Below are 23,461 nucleotides of genomic sequence, written 5' to 3'. Positions count from 1 at the left end.
AGGACACTGCGATAATCAGCATAAAGCTAAACCATTTTGTTTGAGCTACATCCCCGTTCTTAATTCGACAATTTAAGTATAAATAAGGTAGACTTCAAATATATAAAATATACCAGTTGTCTTTGCTTGAAATATGTTTAGCTCCATAGCTAGAGTGCTAGACCTCGAAATGAGAATAAGATAATGCTGTTGGTTGAGTCCAGAAGCATATAACTCCAGCAAACATCTACTTCTCTCATTTCTTCATCCGTTCATCTCATTTGTTCGCCAAGTTTTCAGATTATATTGGAACACATATATATACTTGTAAACAATCTCAGAAAGCGTGTTCCGGCTTTTAGAGGCATGTAGTGTGTAGAGCTCAACAGTTCGGTTTAAGTACGAGGATTCCGGGTATATCTGTTGGCCATGTAGTTCAGTAGTCCTGCGACAAGCAAGAGAAAACAGCGTCTTCAAATTAAGTAGTCCTAAATTGAAACGGTGTGCCGATACCCTGTCCTACAGAGTGAAGAAGAGAAAGATAGAGGATGATAAAGACAGGAGAAGTAGGTGCCGACTAGCAAAGTCGGTAAAACTTTTGGGTGATGATACTAGAGGTCTGGGCTCAAACCCCGCCAGCATCAAAGAGTTACTGATCTCATTTTAAAACAGGTTAAAAAAAAAAAAAAAAAAAAAAAAAGACAGGAGAACATGCGAAGAAATTGTTTATCAGTTATTCTATGAACGACGGTGTTCATTGGTACAGGATCGTTCCTAGCAAGAATATAAACATTAAACAGTAACAGTGGTGACACTTTTTTAGCTCCAATTTGCATAGTTCCCCTTACCCTGTAATCGGTTAATCTAGTGGTTCTGTTGCTCTAGGGTCCATGATGGGTGGTTGTCTTGGTGAAGGAATAATTTTCAAGGTTCTGCTGATGTCTTATATTTTGATACTAATAGCAATGAGCCAATGACGACAGATTTGAATGGCTTAAGAGGGCAAAACACATTTTATGGGGACGCGAGGAGTCGATCCTCGTAACTCGCAGTGGTGCCTGAGAAACTGCGATATTCGGCAGACAAGCTAAACCATTTTGTTCGAGCTACATCCCCTGTCTTGTTTTAGAATTATAATATAACACTTAAACCAGTTTCAAATATGTTTAGCGCCTCTTTTGAAAAATTGAAAACGCGAAAAACAGGGAAGGGAAAAGGAAATTATGTCGTTGGTTCAGTCCAGAAGCATATAAGTATATAACTCGATCAAACATATCCTTCTTTCATTTCTTCCCTCAAGTGCACCAAGTTTTCAGATTGAAACATATATATACTTGTAAACAATTTAGTCCATGAAAATGTTTATTACTGGTGTAGAGTTCATACACTTGTGAGCGAGAATCCACCTTCATAAAAATCTAGTATTACGTTTAATATTGAATAGAATTCAAGCAACCTAAAAGTGGGTTAGTTTGAAAACACTCATTATCATATGATGAAATTCGTTACTCTTTTACAAATAAAGTTCATGGCCTAAATGTAATGACATCTATTAGTCCAAGATGAGACGATGGAAGGCAGAGACTGGAAATACAATTTTTAGTAACAGTACCAGTTATGAGCTGGGACATTGTCCGTCCTACTTAGTGCCAGAAAAAAATACTCTGGATGAAGCAAAAACAACAATCACAAGGGAAAAATACATCTTTCGTCGGGAAAGCAACTAGGGTACAGATAGAATTGGCCTATTTTCCTCTTTTGCCAATTCAAATTCTTTGGTTTTCTGTTCAGGTTCCATACAGAAATAGAGGAACACGGAAATCCCTGTCACGAGAACTGATTCTAGGCTAGGAAGTAGGAACAGTCCTTGCTCTGTAAACCCAAGGCCACATCAAGTGGTAAGGCATATATCATTGCTAAAGTATTCAGCATGGCCTTCACAAGGAAAGTACGGGGACTAACTACCAGAGTCTGGCTAGAATATATTGGTGCAATAGAACTCAAATTCGCAAAGAGATCTAATTTTCTGTTCTCAAGGGTTCAGATGGTGGAGTTCTCAGTTTCTCGCTACCCTTTGGCTCTTTGCAAGACATCTACACCCAATCCATGGGATTATGTTCCACTTCCAAGTGAGTTAGAACAGGAATCATCCCTGTATCCGGGGTTCCTTCCTACATGGAAACAGCACATTTAACATCTTGTATCTGACAAACCTGCAGTATGTGCAGAGTTAGAACATGATTTATCTCTGCATCCTACCCACATGAAGACAGCAAAACTAAGACCTTGTTCCTGGCAAATATTCGGCTTAACTACATGCCCAAGCCTACCAGATTATTCCAATGGAGACAAAAAACTTCTAATACAGCTATAACATACCCAAGTATACTATTGATAGATAAAAGATATAGCATCTTCTAATACCAACTCGGCTGCAAAATCACCCTAACATCTCCTTCAGTAGTAATTGATATTCACGATAGCAACTGGTAGGACTATCACTGGCCTGACACTGCAATCTCATTCCTCTCCTGAGCACTTAATTAAACAAAGTAAGGAGAAAGAAATTAAAAAAGTAAAAACCTAAATATAACGATTGCCTGTACATCTCCTTCTTTCAGGGGAGGAAAATAAATAATGTCTGTGGAGAAGAATAAGGGAAATGTGGACAAAACCGATACAAGAAAATTTACATGGGGGCCAAAACTAGGTCCACAGTACTAGTGAACAGAAAAATTCTTGCTCCTCCATATAGAACTCAAACCCCTCCCAATCCGCCTAGTAGTCGATTTACACAGTGGCTTTGACTCGGGAACAGGTGAGGATTCTTCAATACTCTCATTCGGCTTTTGTACCTGAACAGGCAATGGGTCCCGTTGTCTCTGCTCCCTGAACAACATCAGCAACTTTTGTGCTTTCTCCTTCCCTCTTGTAGTCCCATTAACTGAGATTGACACGAGTGACGGTATCACCCCTTCTTGTAATACAGTTTCACTGCACTTGTCATCCCCATTACATAAAATAAAAAGACAGGAAACAGCTTGCTCCTGCTCAATGGGCTCACCTGTGTCCAAAATAGAAGCAATCCCACTAACAAGGACTGGCGCCAACATAATTTCATCTTTTCCTGAATTATTTAAAGCTAAGTTACTCAAGACAGCAATCGTTCTTTCAGCCCATTGGGCTACTGGACTTGTAAGGAGGGCCTGAAGACCATCTATAATACCGGCGGAAAGAAGGCCGGGAATATTTGATACAAGGGTGGAAAGGTTGTATAGGGTATGAAGAGCATCAAGCTTGCATTGTGGAGATGATTTGGTTTGAAGGATCTGTACGAAGAATGGAACTGCCTGACCAGACCCAATTATAGACTTCGCTGCTTCCAGACAGGAGAGGTTGAGAAATAAAGCAGTAGCAGGTTCGTAGGATTTTGAATTGAGAAACATATCTTCTAGTAGCGGAATTACTCCTGCAGATAGCATCATCTCCTTGTTCCTGAAACATATGAATCATTAAGAGCGGGAAATCGTATTTATCAAAATAAAAGGAATCTGCTTGCTGAAAGCCTAGACCAAAATAGAGGAGGAACAAATGCATCATGCATGTATGACAATCACTTTACTTGAAGGCATTGTTAGATACTATGATTTGTAATTTCATTTATTTACAATCTGTGTTGCATGGGATGGTAATGCAGTGTCCGGTTTGGACACGGTAATGGGCGATTTGGACACAGCAAGGTCTGAAAATCAAGACACGGGACACGGCTAATATTTTAATTTAATATTATATTTTATTAAAAGATAAATTATTTTAAATAGAAAATATATATAAAAAAAAAAAAAAAAAAATATATATATATATATATATATATATATATATAGATTTTGATAAAGCCCATTTGCCATTTAAAACAAGTTTAGATCTTGAATATAACCATTCCAAAAAGCCCAAGCCCACATTGCTTATTAAAAGCCCCATTTAATCCTATCTATGGAAGAAAAATGAAAATAGCCCAAGCCCACGCCACTTATTAAAGCCCACATCACTTATTAAAAGCCCACTTCTTCTTAATTGTGTTAAACAAATCCTAGATCCGGGTTTGCAGTACCGCCATGGAGGAAGATGGTGCATGACCGACAACATCAGTCGGTCTACTCCATTTCTCGCTCTCTTCCTTCTTTCTTAATCTTTTTTATTTTTTCTTTGAAACCGAAAGTATTGATTGAATGGCTAACCGGTCGCGTCGGTGTCCAGACGATTACTGACACGCTGAGGAATAATAGGCATTACCCATGCAACATAGATTTACACCCCCGAAGATCGCCAACAACCCTAATGCATAAATGAATCTTGATGCACTGGAGTAGTGATTCAGAATGAATCAAAGAATGAACAAAGAACTATAAATCACTTTAGCAAAGTCGGTAAAACCTTTGGGTGATGATACTAGAGGTCTAGGGCTCGAACCCCGCCAATATCAAAGAGGTAACTGATCTCATTTAAAACAGGCTTGTCAATCAAAAAAATAAAATAAAAATATGTTGTGCTGAGAAGTTGTGTAGTACCACATGGGATATATAAAGCCTTGCAGCATGGCATTATAGTTCTCAGGCCTGTCGACTCATAGTTAATTGGTTTTGAGTTGGATGCCCAAATGTTTGGGCCACAAATACAATTGGTTATACTACCTTAAATTTTTTCTTCTTCTCTCCATCTTTCTTCTTCAATTATCTCTTCTTTTTTCTTGATTTCTAAATAAAGAAAAGACTAATTTGGTTGGAGTTTACAAGAACTCTTCTTCTTTTTTTTCTTTTTTCCTTTTTCTTTTCTCTCTTTTGTTTGATGACATAGTTTGTACGCGTGTGTTTTCTGAATCCTTGATGGAATAAAGTAAGTGTAATCTTAAAGATTATCTGTGTTGCCGGTTTTTTGCAATTAGGGATTATAAGTTCTGTTAAAGTTATGTTGCATCCTCTTAATTGTTTACAGTTGCATTGTTGGTGCCAAAGAATATACGCCAACATCCACACTGATTAAACAAAGGAAGTCGTTTTGTCCATTACAAAAAAAAAAAAGGTGGCCTTCGTGTTACTGTGGACTTATATATGAAGAAAAAAAAAAAAAAAAACGACTATCTTAAGACAAGATTATCATAGCACGTTATTGTGTTTTGAGCCATAAGGGCCCGTTTATTCCATGTCACCCAAGTACCCACGTGTTAGGCTCAAGTAACACCAGAAGTGAGGGGGGCGTGTAGAGAAGTTTAGTATAATCCCATATGGGATGTTCACAGCTTTGCAGTATAGTATTAAAGTTCACCACCAATTGATTTTGAGTAAGATACCAAATTTACAAAGAGTGAGTAAACTGCCACCTTAAGAAGTAAAATACAATATAATTTTACTAGCTGAAAGTTGGAATGGACAATATAAATACTCACATAGGCGTATAATAAAAACAACAATTCTGTCCAGAGGTACGACAAAATATTAAAGATTATTTATGCAGTGCTCATTCCTCATCCTATATGACAGCTTAGATACTATGAGCACATTGCTGCTGATAGTCTGAAAATAGTAACCAAATCAGAATACATTTTAAGATTACTAGTATAACATCGTTTAAAACGGTGATTACCAAACAGGAATATTCAGAAAAAGAGTCTCAATTGTCTATAGGAATGTCATTACCCATTCTCATAGCCTCATGGGATTACAGTTTTATAAAGCATTAGACCAGGATGTCAGCCAACACGGATATTGGGAGCCTCATTAGAAGAAAATGCCTAGATACGGATCGAGAACAGACCCGAGTACTGGAAAAAACGGGGCACCATTCAACACTTTTTACAGTTCAGGTCATCAAGTAGGTGTTATTGTGATATGGTGATTACCACGAGAGAATATTAAGATTAGTATCTACAAAGCCGGACCAGTTGCTTTTCAAAAACACAATTTAGTAGAAGTAATATCATACGGCAACACTTTTAGTGCAAAATGATAATAAAAATGGCAAAGGACCAAACAGAAATATGTGGAGAATGGGGCAAGGAGAAAAAAAAATGGCACCTGTTATTATTGACAGCAAGGTTGAAGAGAGCCATAGCACCAATTTCTTGAGCCTTATCATGTCCCTCATCAACAGCAGAGCCCAAAAAATTGCACCAGTGCCTCAACAAAACCATTAGCCCCCATATAAATCCTGCCTTCTTCATCGCGTCCTTCAACAAAAGCCGTATTTCTTCAACCACCTGGCATTTTCGATTCATATCTTTCCCTTCACTTAAAATGGCCAGTAGGTTCTTGTACCTTTCAAACATGTCCAGTTCACATTCTCTGCCAGACATATCTTCCAGTTCATTCCCTTCATGTTCCTCGTTGCCGCTCTCCTCAAGGGGAACCACCTTTACTCCTTTTAACTTACAGGAGCCAATGCTTCCCATGGATCTAGAATTTGTTGAGTCACACTCTGATAATGCCAGCCGCCAGTAATTTAGGTCAAGAGAATCTGGTGGCGCACTAGGAAGAGGAACACCATTCTGTTCGCACCATCCAGCAATTAAACCCTTAACACAGTAATTGGGAGTTAAACAAAGATGGATGAGCTGTTGTTGAGTCTTCGGACAGGTGCTATGCCCATCACTGAACCATTTCTCAATGCAAACTCGCTCGTAAGTCTGCCCAGACGAGATTATGACAGGGTCATACATGAGCTGCAACGAAATTGAACACCTCAATTCCTCAGGTGGTACTGCCATTTGCCCCGATCTCCTACCACTAGGCTTAAAATTAAAAGAACTCAACTTTGAGAACTGCCTATCAAAAGCTTGCCCATTCACTCCAGGTCCACCGAACTCGTCAAACAAACCCTGAACAGTAGGGGAACAAGGAGAGGATCCCTGTGAATCATTGTCATCTGAGTATTCACTTCTGAATAGCTTGGAGTACTTTCTCATGAGATGTAAGAGGTAAGCCACAATGGATTCCTTTCTTTTATCTTCCTCAGCTCGTGCTCTATCAATCAGCTTCTTAAGAGCTCTTCTCTCTGTGAGAGCTGCCCTAGAAGATGTAATGCCAAGCCTTGAAGCAGCTTGGTGAAAGATTTCAAGCTCATTAATATCATTGCAGTTGTTGTTAAATTTTCTATCTTGCTGGAGCAATGCAATCACTTCATCGCCAACTTGCTTCTCTAGTGGATCAAGTGAAAATTCAGTCCCCTCAAGTTCAACTACAACATCTGAGATCTGAAAGGTATAAGATTATAAACAGAAGGAAAATTACTATAAAGAAAAACAAAAATCACAAAAAGCTTCAACATAAAGCAACAGAAGAAAAGTGCCAAAGGCCTAAAAAGAGAATAAAAGATAACAGTGTACAACAGCTACCTGACAGCCAATAGCTTCTGGAACAATGCCTTCGACGCGTCTGAGACTTTCCTCAAGGGCACATTTTGCCTTCTCGAATTTTAGGAGAACAGAATCCCCAGTTATAGCCTACAACCAATTGAAGAAAGGGGGAGGGGACATCAGGGAAGATGCTTAATAGTACTTAACCACACTGTGCTCAGGTGTATAGTGGAAACATGATCAGGTGCACATCATAAAAAACTCCACCTAGATTTTCAGTCACATAGATAAAATCACATATAATCTTAAGGCCCTGTTTGGCAGCATGAATTGCCCAACCAGTAGAAGGAATAAGACCCTGTATACTAGGTCTTAGTGTTTGGTCCCGTCCATTTTATGAATTGGGGCCAAACTAATGAGTAGGGTATAAACCAGGTAGATTGTGAAACCAGAAAAAATATGTATAGTGGATCTTTAGGTTTAGGTGAGATAACGTAATACACAAGAGAAATACAGGAGAGAGAAAACATCCTTTTATTATTCATTCAAGTTATACACTCAAAAAATTGAGTCTTCTTCTTCACCCACTCATTTTCTTCTCTCACAAATTTCTCCCTTTACCTTTCCAAATTAAAATTATATATCATAAACAGGAGGAGCAAGCAACAAAAAAAACATAAATGGTCTATGGTTTCTTCTTCTTTACCGTCTCCATTCCAATCGACCGACCATCACTTTGATTCTTCAATGAAATTATGTTGAATTGAAGTTTGATTTTTCTTTTGAAGTTATTAATGAGGTTTTCTTTTTGATTTTTTTTTTTTTTTTTTTTTTGGATTTTATTCTATTGGGGGAGTTGAAAAACAACATGAGACAATCTCTCTAAAGAAAACAGTTTCTAGAGTAACTACTTTTTGAGTATCCACCACTTGTTTTCCATACCCTAAACATGGCCGAGTACTACCGAATTTCACATGGCCAAACAGAGCCTAAAGGTGACAACTTAGGAGAAGCATTCATTTAGTTATCAGAAAAAGAGAGAGAGAGAGAGAGAGAGAGAAACATCCATTTCATTCGTAACATTTAAATGATCTAATTCCCTCGTGTGCATAAGTTCTTATGTGCACCGAAGTTTGTATGAATCCAACACATAGGTAAGTACATCACATGAAATGCACATCAAAAACACATATAAGGAACCTTCAATGTGTTCTTATGGAGCTGTTAACAAGGAATATAATTGCGAATGGACGAATAGTTGATCAACATTTCTTATCTTATCAAAAGAAACTAAATAAGTAAAAATTCATTATGAACACTACGAAATCAGCATATAAAGTGTTGCACAACCTACAAAGTGATGCTACCTAACCCAATGATAAAAATCTACTATGAATACTATAAACTGCAAAACTTCTAGTAGAAAAAAATAATAAGAAGAGACAGTAATATGGCTTTATTGATGACCTTGTCGTAAGTCATTTACACAATTAACTAAAAAATTATTAAAAGCAACCATACCAAGTAAAGTTTACTACAATTTGAGCAATGCTGGAGAAGATTCTTGGCCTTTTCAAGTGCTATATGCAAAGAACATAGAGCTTGAATACCCGACTTGCTCCTTGGCCGTGCTGCTTCCAAGTCAGGAAAAATTCCTAAAATTTTACAAACAATTGCCGAAAGCGTACTGCACATTCCTCTATGTAGCTGTACAAAACAAAAAACCATCCACCATTTCACTTCAGTTAATAAACTTGAACCTTATAAAAATTTCTAATGCCACTCTGGCATTATCACATTTAATATACATCCCATTCATCGCTACCACTGAATCCAATATAACACGTAATTTACCTTGGCATCGCTGACGGCAAAAAGGCTTTCTTCTACCTCGGCGACATCCATTACTCCCAATTAATATATATTATTACAAAAGCTCAATTCAGCTGAAATTCAAAACAAACATAATTACCAAATCATCAAACAATCAGATCTCTAAATGAAAAAAAAAATATATAATTCATAAAAATGGCAGACAAAGTTTAAATAAAAACTTACCAAATTAGGAAATATTATTTCACAATTTCTAAGAAAACAAAATGTTGTAACAGAATAAATAATAAACAAACATACCAGAAAAAGAAAAGTAACTGCCACGGTGGCTTCATCAGCAAGCATTTAATTGAAAACAACAAATTCAGATTTATATTTAGATTTATATTTTGGACGAGACCTAATATAAAATATAAAAAATATTATTTAGGTTTAGGGTTTGGATCAAATTGTTTGTGGAAGACCGATTATTACGGAGTGTACAAATGAGACATGGACAGAAACAGACACATGAGATACTATTTGGAGTGTGGTTTTTCTGGTCTGTAACTTGGCTGGACAGTTTTATGTCCGCTTCAATCTTATAAATAAGCCAGTTGTTGTCCGGGCCTTCAATATTACAAATACGTTGTTGGTGGACAGAAAAGTGTCCAACGTTGTTGTACATATGATTTTGTTTTTTATTTGATTAATGATTAAAAATGGGAATGGAGATTCGTATTTTTTGCCGCTTTTATCTCCCGGATTACTGGCCGACATTTGCCGACTTTCTCGTTTGTCAGTTAGTAGTTGCCATCTATTATCTCTACTTATTGATCCACTAACCAAGTTTATTCAAGTTGTGAGGTTTTGTAATTATGTAATTTTGATTGGGACGTCAGCGGATGTTTCCATGCAAGCGTACGGAGATGGAGACATAAGGCATATTCCATTTTAATCAAAAATCTCTTTTTTATTATTATTATTTAACTAACGGCGCGCACATGGACATGTTTTTAACCACAACTTCAAATTGCAGGATTTCGCAACTCGTTGGGAGAAAGACTCTGATAGGTCCAATGGTGCACGTTGAGTAAACACTAAACAGTGTAACACCGACACCACTCATTAGTCCCGCGGTAACTTCCTTCAGAATACTTCGTGACGTCTAAAAGCCCTCTAGGAGGCTTTCTAGTTTCTACTTTCTAGAATCATCCCGGTTAAGTCTAATGGTTTGGTGCAGCAAAACACCATACCACAATTTAGGGACCGTCCCTGAGTTTTCAATGCCCCGTGCAAACAGCGAAATGTGGCCCTCTTCGAAAGTACTCTTCCATCAACACAAAATGGATTATCGAAATATTCCCTTCTCGCATTTTTGACGGCAAAAAGCTTTCAAAGTTAATTTTCTTTAAAAATTTATTTTCAATAGATATTAACACTAGCCCATTTAGTCTTTCTTGTATACGTAAAAGTCTTCTGATATGCTTAATACTTAAATGAAGATGAACGATAGTGGTATGCGTCTGCCTTGATGAAGTCACTGCACACTTCACAATTCACATGACAATTTGTAATGTCTACAATTAAAATATATATACAACATTAAATTAGACTAGATTACTTTGGAATTAAATTGAGTTATTAAAATAATATTTAAGAAAGGGAAAATTGATTTTAATCTCTAACTTACTTGAAGAATAATCAAAAGTTAGGTGAATAATCAAAGTGAAAACTAATATAAATCCACAATTGTAAAAATAAATTTTGAGAATGAGAGGATACTAGATGATTAGAAAGTGAAATGGTAAATGAGGGTTTTTTTTTTTTTACTCTTTCTTTTGTATTTGAGTAATTGAGGCAAATAATTAATGAGGTATCTAATCGTTGAGCGAGATATCTACTCGTTGAGAAGATCTATTTTTTCGATAATGCTCATTTATTATACAGAAAATTGGGTATAGATACACAGACGTAAATTTCTTAAGTTCAGAGGAAATAACAATTTTTTTTTTTGTTTTTCCTCCATAAAAACTGAAATTTGACATCTATCTCAAATTTTAGACTGACTTTTACAATTTTGACCTCTTTTATTAGTCCCAACTAAAAAAGACAACTACCAACCAAAAAAAAACTACGAACTAAATCAGTTACCAAAAGAGTAGTGGGTTAATCAAAATAACTAAAATTCATCTGAAATCTACAAAATTCTAATTAAAAGTGAGATGAATTTCAGAAGAGACCAAAACAATGTGGAAAACATCAACTTCAAAAACAAAAAAAAGTAATGTTGATTACAACTAATTTCAATACAGCTTTAACAATTTAAAATGCATCTATAATAATTTTGAATAACATGTTTAAGCTTTGTTTATAAATGGTTTTTTTATAAGACAATTGTATTATTTGATTGCAGTACATCTTGGAGCAATACACACGCACTCTTGCTTGATGAGTGGCCTCGATTGGCACACACACCTATAGTTTGTGCACATTAGATTTTCATATTATTTATTTGTGGAAGAGATTGACAGATACAAATGAAAGGGTAAAAAGGATAAATAAGAAGTTTTAAAAACACTTAATACACCCAAAAAGTGACGTGTTATTAAAATTGGAGTAGAATCAAAATATAATATTGGTCTTTCTCTAGACAAAAAGCACACTAAAGAAAGTGTCTAGAGCCCAATTTCTAGATTTATTATATATCTTATTTCCTATTTTTAGGAAAATAATTAATGGGGAAAGAGAATATGAAGGATATTTCCGTTGCTTATTCTGATTTGTGAAATTTCTAGTTTTTTGGGAGTGTGATTTGCCAAATAGGCCTTTTCTACTAATATTATTTTTTTGGGCCTTGTATATTGGGGCCCTGTGCGGTCGCCCACATTGCACCTGCTTTGGGTCAGGCCTGACCACAATCGCACAGGATATAGCGTTAGTGAGATGGTGAATCCAAACCTAATGATTTTTTTTAAGCCTCTAATAGTAGAGGTGTGCAGCAGAAAACCCAAAAAAATTTAGCCCATGCGCACCCGCCATTGGTAATAGCAGGTGAAAAAAAATTGAATTTGTATCCGCCACTTACAAAAGCGTGTAGAGTTTTACTTTTTAATGTCTTCATGTATTACCCTTTCTCCCAACCCTCTCTTTCTCATTACCGAACCGAAACTAAACACTAAAAACACTGAAAAATTTAAAAGAAAACAAACTCACCCTCACTCTTCAAATCTCTTATCTTTATTTCTTTTATTACGCCGAACTTTTGATCTCTCATCGATACAACAAAAAATTCCCACAACTAGGTATGATTTTTTCTTCTTTTTCTATTTTTTTTGTTTATAAAATTTTTATTTGTTAATTTCATTGATTATATATAAGAAAATAAATGGGTAGAAATTTAGTATGGACTTAACTGGTTTGTTTTAGTCAAGTCATATTGCACATTGTAAATAGAAGGGAATGAGGCCAGCAATTAGTTTATTGTGAGTGTTCTTTGTGTTCGTATTATAATTGAGTGTTGAAAGTCAAAACGAATCTTCTCTTAAAGAATTAACGCGACAATCTCAACGGGCAATGGAGGCCATTGAGGCAACGATTGGCCATAGGAAAAAAATTGTATAAAAGTGAAACATCTAATCCTTCAAGAGTTAAACTTGCGCCTCTCCGTTGGTAGGGCTTGGGAATAGAGTCTTTGAGGTGGGAGAAGCAGCTAAGAGAGTAGCAACAGGGAAGATAGAGAAGCATGAGGAAGCTTGCACGGCTAACCACCATTGTTTCATTCTGTTTAGTTTCGACACTTTCAGTTTCTTGGAACAAACAGATCATTGAGCTTCTCAAGAGACTTTTAGAGAGTTATGGGCGAACGTTATGACAAACCGGTTCTAACGAAGTCCGTTTTTTTAGAAGAATAAGATTTGCTATTTAGAAAGAACTTGCGGCGCAGCTTGTTGCACGCTTGTCCTAATTATTTGTAAAATTCTTCATCAGTCAATAAAATTTTCACTTAAAAAAAAAAAAAAAAAAAAAAAAAAAAAAATTGTTGTGGGAAAAGGAGATCATGAGCACAAATACCTCAACTATGACACCTCAAGGAAAAGAATGGTACAAACACACAAAGAAACAAATCTTTAAAGATCAAACTCTTCGCAATGCACGAACTGTTTCAAGAGATTTGCACTTTGAAGAATACGGCGAAGAAATCAATTAGTTAATTTGATTAAGTATTTTAAATGTTTCGTACATATTATATTTGATGCATTTTTAATGTATTTCCTTTTAACTTGTTGTGTGTGTTATGCTTTAATTTTTCCCTATTTATATTCAGTGTATATAAGTTGTTTTCTTATTTTCAATAAAAGTTTTATTTCAATAATTAAGTTGTTGCAAATTGGAATGAATTTAATCTTAAAATAGAAATTAGGACAAATCATTCATAAAATAAAATTATAGAAATACAACTAAAGCACAAAAATATAAAAGGGTAGGATATAAAGGTAATTGCACAAACTAATTTCTAAAAATAACTTAAATAACTTTGGTAGAGTCAAATTCAGTTCTAGCCGCTACTGTGAGTACAGTGGCGGGTGGAAACATGAACCAAAATTCTAGCTGCCACACAGAGAGGCGTGTAGATTAGATTTCTCTGGCTGCCACTCATTATGGTGTGCAGAGTATACGTTATATTATTAAAACTAGCAGTATATATAGGTAAACTTATACCGATAACATTAGCGGGTTAGCATTTTGATGCACCATTGGATCACCATTTCTGTCATATTTGGTATTTTGTCGTACCATTAGACTTAACCTAAGAGCATCTTTAGGAGAGAAACTAAAAAAACACCAAATTTTGGAACCAAACCAAAAAAACATCAACCAACTTCAGGAGCAACATCAAATATTGAACATCAAATGACGCGGTTTTGGATAAACCGCGCCATATAGCCCATGCGGCTTTCTCAAAACCGCGCCACTAAAGCCCATCTTAAAATCCCAGTTTCCACGCGAGTTTTTTCAAAAACCGCACGATGTATTTTTTTTTCCTTCCCAAATCTCTCACACGGTTTTCACAAAACCGCGTGATTGAAGCCCACACTCTAGCCCAAGCTTATGCGATGTTAGAAAAATCACACGGTTTTTCCAAAACCGCGTGAGATATTTGATACAGCACTAAAGCTGGAACCAAATTTTGGCCGATTTGGTGTTTGGTTTGGTGTTTTCATCAACATGTGACTCTCCTAAAGACGAAAAAACACCAAATTGTTGAAAATTTAGTGTTTGATGCTAAGAAAGTATCTCTGTTAAAGATGCTCTAACACAACCAAATGCTTGTTTTGTATTATTTATAGTCTCTCCTCTTTTCATGCACGCGAAGGCATTGTTGTTCATTGGACGACATATCCCACACCAATATCTATATATGTGGTTGTTAAATAATAAATCAACTTAACAAAACAAGGAGGTATGGATGGACCCACGGCTGAGATTTAATATAATGGTGAATAAATCAAGAGTTAGACCCGTTGTAGCCTCGATGTTGCAATAAATAAGGCAAATAAAGAGGAAATTATGGTAGTTCATTTTAATGCACACAATAATTTCTAACTCTACAAATTCTTAACAATAAATTATTTTTCATTTTCAAAGAAATTGCATGAAGGAAACTCATGTTAGTATAAACATGAAAAGTAGATCATATTTGATAATTTTGTAATCCAAATTGGTCGAAAACAATCCAAGTTACAGTTTATTGAGACAAATTTAATTGAACTAGGAAAACAAAACTTTCAAACTACCCAAAGTTTAGGACCACAAAAAAAATAAGAAAAGAGGAAAAAGTTAGGAGCCGAAAAAATGTGGCCACATTCCAAAACAAATCAAAGTGACTAAATACGTATGTACGTGAAGTGATCTTCCTGTTCTCAGCACAAAGTATTCATTTATTTGATCGATCAAAATTATGACCTTCGGTGCCAATTTTAGATATTGTTAATTTCAAAGTTTTTATTTCATGATATAAAAAAAAAAAAATACTTATTTTAATATAAATAATATTAAGAATGTGACGATAAAGTCATTGTCAATGACATGGACATATCGGATGATATTCAAATTCCTTAAAGTGGAAAGGTCACCTTTCCAATCCAGCTTCTTTGACAAGCGACAAACGACTTTAAAAAAAAAACATTTTGGGTACAGGGGATTTGTGGTTGTGTATAAAGGGATCCTTACCAATGGGATTGAAATAGCAGTCAAGAAAATGGATTTTAAGGAAATAAGTAAAAGAGGTTTGAAAACATTCCAGGTAGAAAATTGAGGTTCTAAAGAAGGTCCAACACAATAATTTAGTCAATGCGCTTGGGCATTGCGATAATGGGAGCGAGAGAATTGTGGTATGTGAGTACCACAATTCTTGTGATTCTTGATGTAAATAAACTTGTGATTCTTGTCGACCAACAAGGTTGAATCACAGAATCCAATACATTTTGAACACAAGCTCCGTACAACACAAGAAAATTATTCAACTTAATAAAATAGTATGTACATCAAGAAAATAAAATTTTATTTAAGATATAAATATCTTAATAATTCGCCCCTATTCAATCATTTGAAAACCCATGACAAATCGAAAACCTAATAACTTATTATCAAACACAACATTGTGAATAAAGATCAAAATTAAAACAAAAGAAACAATCCTTAAATCACATTGTTAAATTAAAAGCAATACCCTATCACATTTGTCTCAAAACAAAATAATACATTTTAGAAAACTTAAACTAGAAGACTCCAAGAGTGAATCCAAATCAAGTGTCATCATCCACTGCACTCCACCATCTATATTCCTAATAACACACCCACATTGTAAAAAGAAAGTAAACATGGGTCAAACAAATTGAATTTCTTTGGTATGAATAAGACTAAAATAAAATATATGATACTACATTCAATTTTCTAATAAACAAATATAACATTATCTACCATTTCAACTTGGAAGACAAGATAGTTATGTTTTCCAAAACAACGTGTAGTTTCTTCCAAGCAAGCTCATTATACATAATTTCAAACTAGTAAACAAACAAATTATACCTTACCTTTAATCTATCACGTTGTGTCAGGGTAGGACAGTTGTCAATATATATAAAAGGTTAATAAGTCCTACCCTCCTACAAAACAAAGAGATTTCTCAAACGTAATCTTTTAAAGTATACTTCTATTTTACTCTCACATCAACCAACGTGGGCATACATAATCAGACTCAAGATATCACAAATATCAACGTTCATAGCACCACCATATACATCATATCACACAAACCAGATATACATCTTTTTACTTAAAAACACTTGTCTACTGATGAGAATGAGAAAATATCATATCGAGGGAGTACATTCATCCATCGTGAGTATCAACTCACACAAACCACATACATATTCTTTTATAATAAATCGTATACACTATAATACATAAATATTCATATGCAATAACTCAGCCATATGTAAAATCAATACTTCATTTTGCTTATTAATTATCTTGTTGACTCATTTATAAATAGACCCGACCCAACTTTTAGTTCCTACTCTACGATTTGCACTTTACACATTTACCAAATCACACATACTTGTGTGCTTCTCTCACACCGAGTACCACTACAAGACATATGTGCATGCTAAAGGGGGATATTGCCTCTAGGAACATATTTTCATCTTGTAAACTTGTAACTTGTGAGTCACATCCATCTCTGGGCGTTCCATGTGCATAAACAAAACCTCTTTTGGACATAAAAAATAATAATATGTCATTCTTGTACATTCAAGGAATCCAGACCTACATTCCCCATACACTCAAGGAATACAACCAAACCAAGAAGGTGAATACCTTAGTTCCTCTAGGGCAGACTTTTCACATGACATCATTAGTCATAAACATTTCTTTTATTATTATTTTCACCAAAGAGGCACGAAGAGATCTAAAGATGTGGGCGACACATTAAATTTTCACAAGACTTTTACAACAAGTTTGATAACAACCCCAATTTTTAAACAACGTAAATTATATTATTTAGATTAAAACTAATTATTTTGAAGTCTATCTAGCATGTTACAATTATTTTTTCTTTAGTGAAACATTTGTATTCTTGCTGTTGTTGATTTATGAAGTACACATACTATTTAAATTGGTTGTTAGAACTTTTGTGAGTATTTGAGAATCATTTTGGACTTGAAAACACAGTCAAAATGTATCCATTCATATAAGTATGGACCTTGTATGGCATGCATGCGCTGCCCAATATCATGGCATGCCTGCGTTGCCCAAAATTATGGCATGTCAGCGCCGCCCATAATTATGGCATGCATGCGCCGCCCATAATTATGGCATGCATGCACCACCCATTATCATGGCATGCATGCATGCGCTGCCCATTATCATGGAATGTCAAAGCTGCCCACAAGTATGGCACCATAAGCTAGATATAGCAGGTTCATATTTATAAAACATATTTGTCAAGATATGCTTACATATTAAGACTTTACATAATTACGGAAGATTTTATAGCAATTAAGGAAATGATAGTTCTCAACTTCTCATTATTATCCTATAAATACCTTATTCCTTTTAAACAAATAACTACGCACATTGAGACTTGATTCTGGAAAACACTCTGGATATGTAGACAACCACATGGTTCAGTCTCTCCTCTTCCACAATCAACACCCCTTACGACTTCATTAGTGTGTTTAGGTGAATCATTGCCCAAACATAATTAGCGCCGTTTGCGGTTCTTATCAAAGAGCTCTCTTCCACGTTTTTTCTTCAAGTTCCATTAATGGTGACAGCTATAAAGTCTCGAGGAAGCAAGTAGACAAGAACACATACAACAACAAGATAAAGACAACTTAGTAAATCGTGAAGTTCCAATCAATCAAGCTCCACCAGATCTATAGCTGCAAGTGCCACGACAACCCAGATCTAAAAGTACACGATCTCAAGCTCCACCATCTTATACACATGATTGAAGACATAAACGAAAGGCGGATCCGAAAATATAGAGATCCAACAAAAAAAAAAACTCTCTTTTTCTTGTCGAAAAGTTTTAAATCTCAAATTTTTAAAGAAAATAAGTCGAAAGTGTCAACTATCAACAATGGCGAAAACACAAGAGAATTTCCACAAGTGCTCCAAGACGTTATCAAATCTCACACCCTTACTGAGAAGAACACCAAAGTTAACCATGGCGAAAAGCTAAATAAAGAAGTTCAACAATCATTCAAGTTTCAACTAGAAACCGTGTCGCACAAACATAAATGGTTTCATATGTCATAGCTCCTATAACAATGTTCTCTCCCAACAGATCTACAACTTTCAAGTTCAATCAATGGTTGTTACTCGATCTCAGACAAGCAGATAAACAAGAATTCATAAGTCTAACACAACAACTCGCTGGATCAAGAGATTATAAGTTAAAAGACACAACTTTTACATCCTCCAGTGTCTTAACAATGCAGATCTAGACTTTTACAGTCTCAAGTTCCATTTATTTTGTTTATTATTTTGTTTTGTTTTTTGGTTTTTTATCCCCAGGCTTCAGCGATGGAATAATGCTTACTCAAGAAAATTACTATCCACGTCAATTCAGATCCAAAAGTTTATAGTCTCAAAGCAACTCATGGAGGAAGAAGTTAACTACCTAACAAGGAGGCGCTATGACAAACAATCGCTTTTCATAAGCAATAGTAAAACTGACGATGAAGAAGATGGACAACACAGAGAGCATTTAGATTTTATGCACTCCATAATGTCTAGACTACATATTGCATAGGAATAACGATGTATAATGGAGGAAGATGACACATGGCTTGAATGCAAATGGTCGATACAAAATATATCTTGAAGACAAGTACTAATTGCGTAATGGTCGAACATAATCTAGATTACCGCCGCAGAGATTAATGCGATCTAGAGCACCAAAAATTCCAAATCTACGAACAACTAGGGGTGAGCACAACATGTGACATAAAGTCAAGAAGTTCCACCATTAGTCGCCGTCACCAAGTAGATGCAAAAGTAACTTATACCAAGCAGCAAACTAAATACATCATTAAATAAAATAGCTTAATAATAACCGATGTAGCCGAAAAATGCTAGAAACATAGCAGTAAGTAAAGATGATGGACAACAACAAAAAAACTTTCATTCTCTTTTTCTCAGCTAATACATACATATCTCATATCTAAGAAGAAAGTTTCAATTACCGACTATGGTGAACATGCAATGGATTCTCAACAAGTGCTCAAGTCTCAAAGGACGCTATTAGTTGTCAAATACTCGTATTGAATATCACTAAAATCAACTATTATGATTAACTGATTTTTATAAGGACTAGTCAATAGTCTTGCCTCGTAACTAGCACTCGATAATAATAATCTGTAACGGAGGTGACCATAAGTAATCCACACCAAAAGCTTTTCAATATCGCGGTAAAATGTTAGCACAACCTAACTTGCCTACACGCATAAGAAAATTAAAGACATGGTCAAGAAGTTGTCCTTGAAGAAAATTGAAGAAATATTGAAAAATCGATATTACAATAAAGCTCAAATTTCACCAATATTTTATATACAACTTAAAACTGGGGTTGAAAGCACTTGTCTACATTAAATAGCTAAAACACCTATCCAACTGTCATAGAACAAGGTTGTTTCTCTAGTGAAATGCCAACAATTGGGGGCGACTACAATATGCTTAACGCCCAAAAATTTCTCCATTTACTGTCAAGGGTTTTTATACCACATGTATTACGAACCAAACGACAAAACAAAAACAAAATGCAAATGAGCTACAACCAATAACAATGAAGCAGAGACTTGCTTGAAGGAAATAGACGAAATGAAGATGTTATAGCCACAAATCATGGCAGATCGATGCCACTACAATAAATTTGAATCAGCCTATAATGAAGCCTCAGAGCTAGCATTCTGACAACATTGTAAAACTGGGGCGACCAATGAAAGGACTCTAGATCCAATACATAATTGGGAGCAACCGTAACTCACTTACTGTCCACAAGTTTCTCAATTTCATTAGTATTGAGTGTTTTTATACCACTGGTGTTGCTTGAATTAAGCATCAAACAAAAACAACGATCAATAACAATGCAGCAGACACTTGATTGACGGAAAAAATTGTAAATGAAGATGTTTCAAAACGGTTCTCTTTTTGGCAAATCAGAAACTTAATTTTTTTTTTATTGACGGTCATGTTACATGTGAGTATCTGTTCTTGAAGGCAAATGAAGAAAAATTAAGAGGACAATTTTATCATAAGCTTCAAGCTTCATCAACAGTTGCATGCAGTAACTAAGAATCGGGGTGACCACTTAATTGGCATATTTGTAAATAATGTCCATCGACGATTTGGGGGCAGCAATCGAGTTAAGTTTTCTAACCTATGTCAAAAAAGTCATAGAGTTTATGTTTGCAACACCTTACTCCACGCATCCAAAGTCATAGAGTTTGCATTTGTGACACCTTACTACATGCATCAAAAGTCGTGGAGTTTGCGTTTGCAACACTTTACTCCACGCATCAAAAGTCGTGGGTTTGCATTTGCGACATATTTCTCCATGTATCAAAAGATGTTGAGTATGCGTTTGCGACACCTTACTCCACGCATCAAAAGTCGTGGAGTTTGCATTTGTGACACCTTACTCCATGCATAAAAAGCTGTAGGATTTGCGTTTGTGACACCTTACTCCACGGATTAAAAGTCGTGGGGTTTACGTTTGTGACACCTTACTCCACACATCAAAAGCCGTGGGGTTTGCGTTTCTAACACCTTTCTCCATGCATCAAAAGACGTGAAGTATGTGTTTGCGACACCTTACTCCACACATCAAAAGTCGAGGAATTTGCATCTACAACACCTTACTCCACGCAAAATAATGGTGTTTTTCATCACCTCAAAACAAAATTTACATGTCTGCCATAAATTTTTCTTCATTTAATTTCATGGCTTGAGCTCCTATTTATATATGCAATAATTTTTTATTCTTTGCCGCAAGGAATAAATTTCATACACAAGAAAGAGAGGGCTTATGTATGTACCACTATATTCGTACCCCTACAAATATAATTTGTCGAGTACGCACCATTATAATGTCACCCACTACTATGTACGCTACCCATTATTATAGTATGACTGCGCTGCCTAGAATTATAGCATGCCAGCACCGCCCATAATTATGGCATGCATGCGCTGCCCAATATCATGGTATGTCTGCACTACCCAAAATTATGGCATGCCAGCACCGCCCATAATTATGGCATGCATGCGCTGCCCAATATCATGGTATGTCTGCGCTACCCAAAATTATGGCATGCCAGCGCCGCCCATAATTATGACATGCCTGCGCCGCCCAATATTATAGCATTCCAACACCGCCCATAATTATAGCATGCATGTGATGCCCATATCATGGCATGCTAGGGCTGCCCACAAGTACGACACTATAAGCTAGACATAGCAGGTTCAAATTTAGAAAACATATTTGTCAAGATATGCTTTCATATTAAGACTTTACATAATTACGTAAGATTTTCTAGTAATTAAGGAAATGATATTTCTCATTATTATCCTATAAATATCCTATTCCTTTTAAATAGATAACTATGCACATAGAGACTTGATTATGGAAAACACTCTGGATACGTAGGTAGCCACTTGGTTCAGTCTCTCCTCTACGACAGTCAACACCCCTTACGACTTCATTAGCATATTTAGGTGAATCATTGCCCAAACAAAATCCATGTAGTATACAAGGGTAAGGTTAAATCCAATGGTTTGGCGCATTATCCCACTATAGCACAATAGCACATGGATAGCGAGATGGTGCAAGTTAAACACAATGTTTTTTTTTTTTTTTTTTTCTATTTTTTTTTTTTTTTTGTTTTGTTTTTTTAAACAGTTATGGGTTAGGCAGACCCCAACCAGTATTAATACTCAACTCAACCTCTTTGATACATCATTCTCTCAGCATCTTCCTCTACTATTACATTTAGTTCATACAAAAGAGGTGGAATGCTATAAAAGGGGCCTGCCAAAGGTGTGTTGAAAGTTGTTGAATTCCTGGCTACCTCTCCCAATGGCGTGTAGCCCAAATCAAGCAATATTTCCGCACACCACTCCTAGTGCGCCTGCAGTTTTTTTTTGAGTTTCTTAAAGGGAAAAAAAGGCAATAACTATCCTGACAGACAGCCGGCCCGATTTATACCGAATATAATTTGGGGACGACTACAACACATGGCCCAACACACAAAAAAACTTGCGAAGTCAATTTTTATTGGCCATAATAAATAATGTGGACAAAAACAAAAACTAAAGTTAAAGGCAAAATATCGCACAAAAACTAGGAAAAGAGAAACCCACGAGAATCCAAGTTCCCAACCCAACCTTCTTCTTCTGTCATTCACCTTATGGTCTTTAATTGACTCTATTAATTCTATAAACTTAACTTTGGTTATGAGGGGATTTGGGATTAGGATTTTAGACTTTTTCATTAATCTTTTGCATAGCCATAATTCATAATTCGTTTTTTACTTTTATATTATCAAATTCTTAGCACATGGAATAATTTAGATTCAAAACAATAAACAATAAAAATGGGCAGAAACTTTTACGTGTTTTAACATAACGTTCATTATCCATTTCAATTTCAAAGCTTTCAAGTACATCAAAGAGGTATTCCATCAAATGAAGCTATTCAATTTTATTTTCAATTACAATGAATTCCATACCATTAAAAAATTATTTAAAAGAAAAATTAAATCTACATTGAAATCAAATAATCCTTCTCCAAAAGAACTATTGGAAATATTATCCACTTTCCAAAATATTTAGATGATGTTTATGATTGGTTACTTCATATTAATTTAATTAAGAAATTTTTGAGAATATATTTGGAGTTTATGTTGAGGAGCTTCGAACATTGAGAAAAAGTTAATGGAGTTGGCCACTAAAAAGAAAAAGAGGGACGAACAAGGTGAGATTTTTGTTTATTTTTGTGTTTTGTGTAGGGGTGTCTCTTTTTTCCGAAAACCCAATTTTTCCGAATTCCGATCCGATACTTTTCCGAATTTGGCCATGATATTTGTGTTCCGATATCCAATTTTTTAGAAAAATAATTGGATCGGAAATGGATGTGTTTTCAAAATCCAATCCGATCCGATTTCCAATTAATCTATGAATTTTTAACTCTATTTCATATAGTTACTATTATAATTAAACCGACTTAGAGAGAACACCACACTAACTTAACATGTA

The 23,461-nt window shown here is 35.4% G+C and overlaps 1 protein-coding gene across 1 annotated transcript; it reads right to left on the bottom strand.

The window, feature by feature from the left end:
* Window positions 1-2,546: 2,546 nt before the first annotated feature.
* LOC147496897 (U-box domain-containing protein 45-like) lies at window positions 2,547-9,602 on the bottom strand. Its single transcript, XM_086559750.1, is given in 8 exon segments — window positions 2,547-3,474; window positions 6,051-6,139; window positions 6,141-6,197; window positions 6,200-7,225; window positions 7,367-7,474; window positions 8,849-9,034; window positions 9,182-9,273; window positions 9,461-9,602. Coding segments are annotated over 7 exon segments (2,292 nt in total). The 5' UTR covers window positions 9,233-9,273; window positions 9,461-9,602; the 3' UTR covers window positions 2,547-2,699.
* Window positions 9,603-23,461: the final 13,859 nt, after the last annotated feature.

The sequence above is a fragment of the Coptis chinensis genome, chromosome 5 (genome assembly GCF_015680905.1).
Source record: "Coptis chinensis isolate HL-2020 chromosome 5, ASM1568090v1, whole genome shotgun sequence".
Lineage (NCBI taxonomy): Eukaryota > Viridiplantae > Streptophyta > Magnoliopsida > Ranunculales > Ranunculaceae > Coptis > Coptis chinensis.
This window is presented reverse-complemented; position numbering and strand designations above follow the sequence as displayed.